General features: G+C 35.1%; 1 protein-coding gene across 2 annotated transcripts in view; it reads right to left on the reverse strand.

Annotated features, from left to right (window-relative positions):
- Positions 1-9,356, reverse strand: part of LOC110024918 (protein PIN-LIKES 6-like) — a 90,188-nt gene that overhangs the window by 52,793 nt on the left and 28,039 nt on the right. For both annotated transcript variants that reach the window (XM_020725112.1, XM_020725113.1), the window contains exon 5: positions 8,332-8,453. In XM_020725112.1, the coding sequence (XP_020580771.1) occupies positions 8,332-8,453 (122 nt within the window). The remainder of the gene's footprint in view (positions 1-8,331; positions 8,454-9,356) is intronic.

The raw sequence follows: 9,356 nt of genomic DNA on the forward strand, positions 1-9,356 counted from the left end.
CAATTAATTATGTGCATCGTCAAAATATTGTCCTGGGGGATACAAAGGGAGTTCAAAAAATTGCGCCAGACTCAAGGATTCCAATTTATGTCATGTGTCCTCATCGACTTTTGGTCGGACATTATCGAGAACCTCTCGTACTGCAGATGAACGGCATCTGCAACTAATTGCTTTTGGGTTCAAGAGTCTATAACAATACATGAGAGAAGTTTAATAAAATCTAGATGGCGATATTAGAGATAGCTTTAAAATTCATTTCACTGTAAATTATTTTAGGTTTGCTACAGCAAACTTAAAATAATTTTAGGAAATGAATTATTTTTGGTTTATAAATTATTTTAGGTTTTATAATTTTAGGTTGAATCTCAAACCTAAAATAATTTATTAAAACTGGTATAGAACCTTGCACAATAATCAAATACTTGTTAGACATATCATTGTTGTGCTTCTTAACCGTGAACAAGATTTCACCATTCAAAGGAAAACAGCTACAACAAGCTAATAAATACCTAGAAACGGGATGACTCTCCCTTTTTGGACTGTTTGCGGCCGGACTTCAATGTAACATTTGCCTGCTCGCGTTCGGGTTGGTTCCCCTCACCCAAATCCGCACCCGTAGTCACCCAAATCCGCACCAGTAGTCTCTTCCAAGGTCTTCGTACTCTCCCATTACTCCATTACGCGTGTAACCCCTCACAGTAGCAAAACCCTAACCTTCAAAAGAAGCACGATGGAGGAGCCCTAGCGGCGCGAATCTCTTCTTTCGAATACGAATTCTTACTGTGTTTTTTTTTTTTTTTTTTCCCGCGAAAATTCTTTATTAAATAAGTTATAAGTTACTTGGACATTACACTCGGGTTACAAGAGCATTTCCAGTGTACACGGACAGTACAATCGGGTTACACGCGTGTTACAATCTGTAGGTTACACTGGTGTTACACGTATTGTACATCAAGTGTACATCCTGATGCATTACCGCGGGGTTACATGGACATTACCGCGGAAGTTACACCGGGATTACATCCAGTGTACACGTGCATTCGGAGGTTACACCGGATGTACAACGATAGTACACGCGGATTACAGTGGCGTTTCCGCGGAACGTACACCGGGGTTACATCCTTTGGTGACAGCGGAGGTTACACCGGAGTTATACAGGGCTTACAAGCGCGGTACATGGGGGTGACAGTGGAGATTACATCGGAGTTATATGAGGCTTACAAGCACAGTACATTGGGTGGACAGGTTACATCAGGATTACATGGAGGTTACAATAACGGGTCGGGTCGACGGGTCCCGCACAGTAAAAGGTATATTTGTATTGCGGTGGGGCCGACGAAACTGACGTCTTCCGCTGATTCACTATCGCACGCAGCGCTGCGTGCCTCTTATGTACCCAAATTTTTTCCTTGCTATAGTGAAGGATTGTAGAATCCTTCGCTGTCGAGCGATCAAACAAAGAGATCGAACCGGCATGCAAGCAAAACCGAGAGGGTGAGGAGCGAGAGCTCTAGAATGATGATTTTCCCTTCAGCGCATAGGAAGGGTTAATATCGTGTGGGTAATGTGATTTTGAACAATGAAGATGAGATTAGAGAGAGATTTAGGATAATTAAGGTTTTAATTAATTTGTTTATGCTTATAGCTGCATATTTTTATATCTTTCGATCAATCATAATTATATATAGTATTATATATTGAGTTGTTCAATTTTTTGTGTAGAATTTTATAAAATTGATTCGATTGAAAAATGAGAAATGTGAAATTCGAGATATTTTAAGTCGTCAAAAAATGTTCACCCGATTTATCAAATCTAATTATTACACCTAAGACCTTCTAGCATTTGTAATTAACAGTGGCATGTGTGCCTAAGACCAGGTAGTATATGTGACCTAAGACCAGGTATTATTTGTGATTAACGGTGGCATGTGTGACCTAAGACAAGGTAGTATTTGTGATTAACAGTGGCATGTGTGATCTTGGGTTTAGGTAGTTTCCACGAAAAACATGTACTAACAATTATATAAGCTAGAATTGGTGATCGGTTGAGCTCTTTATTTTTTTTTCCATCTTTGCTCCACATAACATTTCAAAAACCAAATGCGTCAAAGCCGCACACTTCAAAATCATCAATGCATAACCTCTTCAATTTCAAGAGACAAAGCACCAAACTATCACCACCATATAAATAGCAATAACCAAAATACCATCACATGATTCATATATAAATACATATGAAACATCTATGCTTTCAAAATAATCAAGCTTGAATAAACTTTAAGCAGTTTGTTATTGTAGTTAACTATGGAAAAAAAATAATTTTATAGGGCACTTATGTAGATATTGACATGGTAGACATGAACATGTTGAAAATAACACTTGGTATCTCATGCTTTTTAAATTTGAATAAAGTGCATACATGCCACACAATTCTTACATATTTATAAATCTAATGCACAAATTTTTTTATGAAAGATATGTACATTTCTACAGGATGCAAGTAAAATGCTTTTCTAGATTGAAGATGAGGTGATATGAAATTACACTTCTAACATTAAAATTTTGATATTTTCATCGGCTTAAGATAATTTTTTGGGTATATTTTTTCAAAAGTCATATTTCTCTCAATTTCATGTTTATTCATTTTGAAGAAGAGGTGGTGAACTGAAATTACACCACTAACATCTAAACTCGTATATTTACATTGGCTCAAAATAATTTTTGAGGGTTATTTTTTTGAGATAACCAATAGTGGTCCTATCTCTCTCCATCTCTACTGCAAGTAAAATGTATTGTTCAAATTGAAGAAGAGGAAATGAAATGAAATTACACTCCTAACATCTAAGCTTCGATATTTACATTGGCTCAAAATAATTTTTTGAGTAATTTTTTTCAAAAGAAGCAACATTGGTCATATTTCTCTCCATTTCATGCTTTTACAGATTGGAGGAGAGGAGATGAAATGAAAATACTTATCTAACATTTGAACTCTGATATTTACATTGGCTAAAAAAAAAATCAAGGGATATTTTGTAAAAGAACCAACTGTGCTCCTATTTCTCTCCATCATTTCTGCAAGTAAAATATTTTTTTCTAGATTGAAGAAGAGGAAGTGAAATGAAATTGCACTTCTAACATCTAAACTCTGATATTTACATTAGCTCAAAATAATTTTTTATATTTTTTTTTTTTTCAAAAGAACCAACAGTGGCCCGATTTCTCTCAATCTCTACTCCAAGTAAAATGTTTTTTCAAATTGAAGAAAAAGAATTGAAATGAAATTACACTTCAATATCTAAACTTTGATATGATATGATATGATATATATATATATATATATATATATTGGCTCAAAATAACTTTTCAAAAGAACTAATAGGGGCCATTTTTTTTTCTAGCTTTCATGCTTTCTAGATTGAAGAAGAGAAGGGAAAATGAAACTAATTATCTAACATCTAAACTATGATATTTACATTGGCTCAAAATACTTTTTCAGTAATGTTTTTTTCCGAAGAACCAACAGTGGTTGTATTTTTCTCTATCTCTACTCTAAGTGAATTTTTTTTCCAGATTGTGGAAGAGGATGTGAAATGAAATTACACTTATAACATCTAAACTCTCATATTTACATTAGCTCAAAATAAATTTTCAAGCATATTTTTTCAAAAGAATCAACAGTGCTCCTATTTCTCTCCATCTCTACTACAAATAAAATGTTTTTTTAGATTGAAGAAGATCAAGTGAAATGAAATTACTTATCTAACACCTAAACCAGAAAGCCTCATCGATATCACCTCAGAGGAAAAAAAAAATCAACAAACCACAAACACTTATCTAACGTCTCTTTGTGCTTCAAATAGGTTAAAACGAAATCAACAACCCACAACCATAAGAGAAAACAAGGAAGCCACAACAACATCACCTCAAGCATCAAACAACATACCACCAAAAAGCAGGCAAAATGCCCTCCCAAACCAGCTCAAGCAACATAGCATCTCAAGCAACATATCATCAAAAAATAGAAAGCATGAAACCACCACCATAGAGGACTATCGTGAAAGAAAGGAGAAAAAACAGTACATACAACGATACACGGCAAGAGATGACAACAGCAAAAACGAACGGAGGGGAGAAGATGCTAAAGACCGAAATTTTGACCTAAAGCTGCAATAAAACCAAATGGAGGGAGAAGGGTTGAATAAGACTACTTTCAGGGAGGTGGCATTGTAATTTCACACTCGGACTAAAGTCATAACCGCAGAACGGAGCACCACCCCCCGTTCCCGCTTTCTCCATTCAACCAACGCCCGACACATAAAAGCACGCGAGCCACCTCCAAAAGAGCACAGAGTGCTTATTCAAACCAAAAAGCAGGCAAAAACACCCTCCTAAAAGCACCCTAAATTGCCCCTTAGGCTAGGTCGGCATAGCATACATCCACTGAATTAAATTAAAATTTAGAACAATTGAGAAATATTTAAAAATAATAGCCATACAATTAGGTTGGTGAAATTGCATATATTCGAGTGTTGGGTTATACAAATGTAATTTATATTCAAGTAGAATATGAAATAAATAATAATTTTAAGATGGATGTGAGATGAGAATATAAAAGATAAATTAAAGAATGATTATATTAAATAAAATGTTATATTGAAAATACAGTTACATAGGTGGTCTAGAATGTAGAGTAGGGGATAGAAAATGTGCCCATTAGGTGATTCAATAAAATTAGTTCAAAAGATTAGAAAGGAAAACTAATAGATTCAAAATGATTTATGGAAAAAAGATTTAACATCGTAGTCATAACTGAGAAAGAAGGAATGAAAAATTAGGAATTATAATGCCAACCTAAAATTGTTATGATATGACTAATGATGATGGTATATCCTCTTAGCATAAAAGCAATCATCAGTTCAAAATACAAGAAAGTATATTAAATCCCAGAACAAGAAGTCATTAACAATATAAAAAATAATAAAGAACTCAGAACATCCTTATTTGAGAGTTCTTTCTTGAAATATGGAGGGCCAACAAGTGGAGTGTATGCCCACTGAAAGCTTCAAATTAAAAATATAAAGTCACCAATGAAAGAGAAATAATCTAGAAAGTGCTTATCCATGGCTTAATGACTCCTGAAGATACTATTTTTCGGGTTCAACCGAGAGCAAGGTCCCCCTTTCAAAGCCAAAAATAACTGATTTTAAACAAGATTATGTTAAACTAAAATTAGATTGTGATAATTACTCAATAAGCATAACTAGGATAACTTAATGTATCTAACATTACAAATTTTAAATTGTTAAAAGTTGCATGCATGTCAAAACAAATAATTCAAAGAACAAAATATATCAAAAGTAAATAGTAGCTAAGGAGGATAGTTGCAAAGAGAATTATATGAATAGCCTACGAAAAATGTACTGATGCAACAAAAATTTGCATGGGATAAGTTATAAAGATGGTCTGAAAGTTAATAATGACGGATTTTTTATTGATATTCTCTAATTTCTGATAATATTACTTTGAAGTGTTCCAAAAATTTAACCTAAAAATAAATATTAAAAATAAAATAAAATGTTCAAATATGTACAAAAAATGTAAAATTTTGGAAATAAAGAACTAATTTTATCGACAAGGTATTAAAGCATGAGAAATTCAAAGGAAAATGTATCCAATTAAGCTAGCTAATCACAGCAAGGTGCTACTTCTAGAGGATTCTTCTTAGTTTATTGCTTCACCAAGAAATGCACTAAATATTTGCAACATTTATGGTTTCAGAAAAGTGTCCAAATGGCCACTTGACTTTTTGAAGAGGGCCATTTCAATCCATAAATTTTAAGAATGCCAAGTTAGTCCCATGTCTTGTTAAAATGACCTGAAATAGTCCCTAGAATTTTTCAAGGGATGACTATTTTAACCCCCTAAAAAAAGCTTGAAGGCTAATTTTGTCAATCAGGAAGAACGAAAATTAGGCAGCTAAATTAGGAGTTTTCTATAATTAGAAGCTTCCTTATTTCCAACATTTTTATTCTGATTCATTTCCCTTTTAGCTGAATATTTAGATTAAGAATATGCATTATTAAGTTACCTAAAATAGATTATATGCACTTTATTTTGTACCTAAAATAAATTGTAAGATTGTTATTTAATGGAATGATAGCAAAGGGAAAAGGCGATCGACCCTATTCAGTATTTAACCTATTTTTTCTTAAAACTTTGACATAGTATCAGAGCCAAATTTTTGCACTAACCACCGATAATTGTTGGAGTACCGTCAAGACTCCCTTCCCGCCGGCCTTCTTGCAGGACGGGAAGAGAAGAACTATTTTGTTGTCTTGATTCTCATTTGTTCGTCTACTCGTCGTCTCATGATTTCTTCAAATCTCCTTCGCTAGCCATTGTTGCTTCTTCCACTTCGGCTTCGTCGGCTTCTTCGTGTTAATGAGATGACCGGAAGGGTAAGGAACATCGATGATGTTACCATCAAGATCCGTCATCTTGGCGGTATTCTTCGTGTAATTTTGTCCGCCAAATTCTACGATACGGTTCTCCCAGTGGACACGCTCGCGAAGAATTTTGTTGATCTCGTCATTGAGATCACGGAGGCGGTGCTCATCGAGGCCCTCGTTCTGGATCTCAGCCACCTTGACACCAATCTCTCGAGAATTTCATTGTGTCATCGGTCGGCATTGGCGAGATCGCGGCACTCCGAGGTGAGGTATGGACGACGCTCCTTGGACTTGCGCTTCTCCTCGTTCTTCATCGCAATGAAGCGATTGAGCATCGACTCTGTTTTCTCCTCATTGCGAGCCATTTGGGCTTGCGCTTCTCTCTTCTTCCTCGCCTCCTATCACTTCGTTCCATTCTGCTTCATACTCCTGCGTTGGCTTCGGCTGCTTTGTCCCGGTCTGCTTTGTCACAATTGCTTCGGCACTCTTGGGCTTTGCCACTCTCAGGCTTCGGTCTCTCGGGTTTCGACACTCTCAGGCTTCGGCCTCTTGGGCTTCGGTACTCTCAAGCTTCGGCCTTTTGTGCTTCAACATTTTCAGGCTTCGGCATTTTTGGGCTTCAGCACTTTTGGGTTTCAGCATTTTTAGGCTTCAACACTCTTGAGCTTCAACCTTCTTAGGCTTCAGCACTCTCAGGCTTCGGCCTTTCGGGCTTTGGCATTTTCGGGCTTCTGCATTTCCGGGCTTCGGCACTTTTGAGCTTTAACATTTTTAGGCTTCGACACTCTCGGGCTTCAGTATTTTTAGGCTTCGGCACTCACGGCTTGAGGATTTTTTGTCCCGGCAGTGTTATCAGTTTCTTATTAGCAAATTTGAGGGAGAATGTCAATCAGGGAGAACAAAAAATAGGCAGCTAAATTAGGAATTTTTTATAATTAAAAGCTTCCTTATTTCCAACATCTTTATTCTGATTCATTTCCCTTTTAGCTGAATATTTAGATTAGGAATATGTATTATTAAGTTACCTAAAATAGATTATATGCACTTTATTTTGTACCTAAAATGGATTGTAAGACTATTATTGGAATGAAAGCAAAGGGAAAAGGCGATCGAGCCTCTTCAATATTCAGCCTATTTTTTTTCTCAAAACTTTGACAAATTTGACTCTTTTATAGGCTCGGGGATTAAAATAAACTTGTGTAAATAGTCAGGGGTCCATTTTTGCAATTTACTCCTTATAATTCAAAAGGGTTTGGATGTTATAGAAGAGACAGTATTGTTGCCTGAGAAAATATTGTAAAAGTAAAATAGCGCCAACTAAAGGAAGTTGTCAAACGCACGCATGTAAATTTCTTAAAATTTAAAATAAAAGATAATAAATTCAAGATACACAGCAGGGCAACATAACAAATTGAAGTAGAACAAAAAATTTGTTGTAATATGCACTACTTCAAAGTGTAGCAAATCAACATGTTTTACAAGTCGAAGTTCTTCAAATTTCAATTGAAAGCATTGTCATGGCTTATAAAAACAACCAATGATAAGAATTAAACAAAATTAGTTATCAGGGATAACTAATTTCACTGATAAGAAGGATATTGAAAAGGGAGATCAGTTTTTTGATAGACATGATAAAATAATGCAACAGAACTACAGCAAGAATTCATCCAGGGATTGAAATATAGCCATAACAGAATGTAAAATAGGAGAAATAAAGATTTTCCATTTTGGATAAGCCTGATAGATTTACACATCAATTACAAGGTTTACTCTACATCCCTAAGAATTGTGATGAGCAAAATAAAACTGTTTTCCATTGTTTAAAGAAAATATATAGGAGAATTATGAATCATGATATCCTTTCAAAATGAAACTGACGTACCCATTGACCAAATGAAATATAAGCATTTCCTGATTCATTACATTTATTAGGGTCTCCAAATGGGTTGGACTCATCTCGACATAGAGCTGCAATCAAGACCAGTGGTATATTCCCAATGTTCCCTACAAGAGGGGTTAATCAATTCAAACCTTAGCAACTAAAGGACGACGATTTAATGAAGATAAAGTCAAAAAGCAAGAGAAATGCTTAAACAACAATAGTTATTATAAACAAAAGTAGATTTGTTGCGGCTAAACAGCATACATACAGATGAGAGAACGTACACAAAAAAAAATGCGTATACCGTCCATGGTATTTATGGCACAAAAGTAGCAGCTATATATGCTAAAGCCTAAATACCCGTTCAGCCACATATTACTTTAATAGAAAAATATTTAGAGAAAATTTTAAATAAATTATCACAAAGTGATCTTCATAAAATAACATAGGTGTTTGTGGATTAAAATATAATATTTACTAATTTAAGAGTTTAGTAAACAGAATGTAAAATCAAACATTTTTATGAATTAAAGCATTTAAAAAAAGATCATGAAGTGTGAAAAAAAAATTTGAGGGGATTCATAATAATAAAAATCATCATTAGCCTTATCTCAGCTATTTGAGGATGATTTATAATTTTTTATTTTTTATTAGTTCTTGTTGCATGTTGTACATGAAATTAGACATATTCTTATCAAATCATTTTGCACAGCTTTGTTGACCTCAATTTTCGTGAGGTCTAGTATTTCTCGTAGGAGTTAGGATCTAGCCTTAGGGGTCTTCCTGCGACTATCTTAGAACCTTAGAAGTGGTGCCCACCTCGTTTTTAGTTCGATCTATTTCCGTCCTCTTTTGGAGTTTCGCGTGTGTGGTATCGACTTCTAACACTTAGAAGGATGAAACCGACATGAGGAAACCCAAAATGGATTCCTATAGGACCTTCCCGAGCCTTAGGGTGGCCTTCTGCACAATTCGCACTCCTGCGCGCACCAGCTTCGCAATTCGGAGAGTCGACGTGTCCGATC

Source organism: Phalaenopsis equestris, unplaced genomic scaffold, assembly GCF_001263595.1.
Source record: "Phalaenopsis equestris unplaced genomic scaffold, ASM126359v1 Scaffold000278, whole genome shotgun sequence".
Classification (NCBI taxonomy): Eukaryota; Viridiplantae; Streptophyta; class Magnoliopsida; order Asparagales; family Orchidaceae; genus Phalaenopsis; species Phalaenopsis equestris.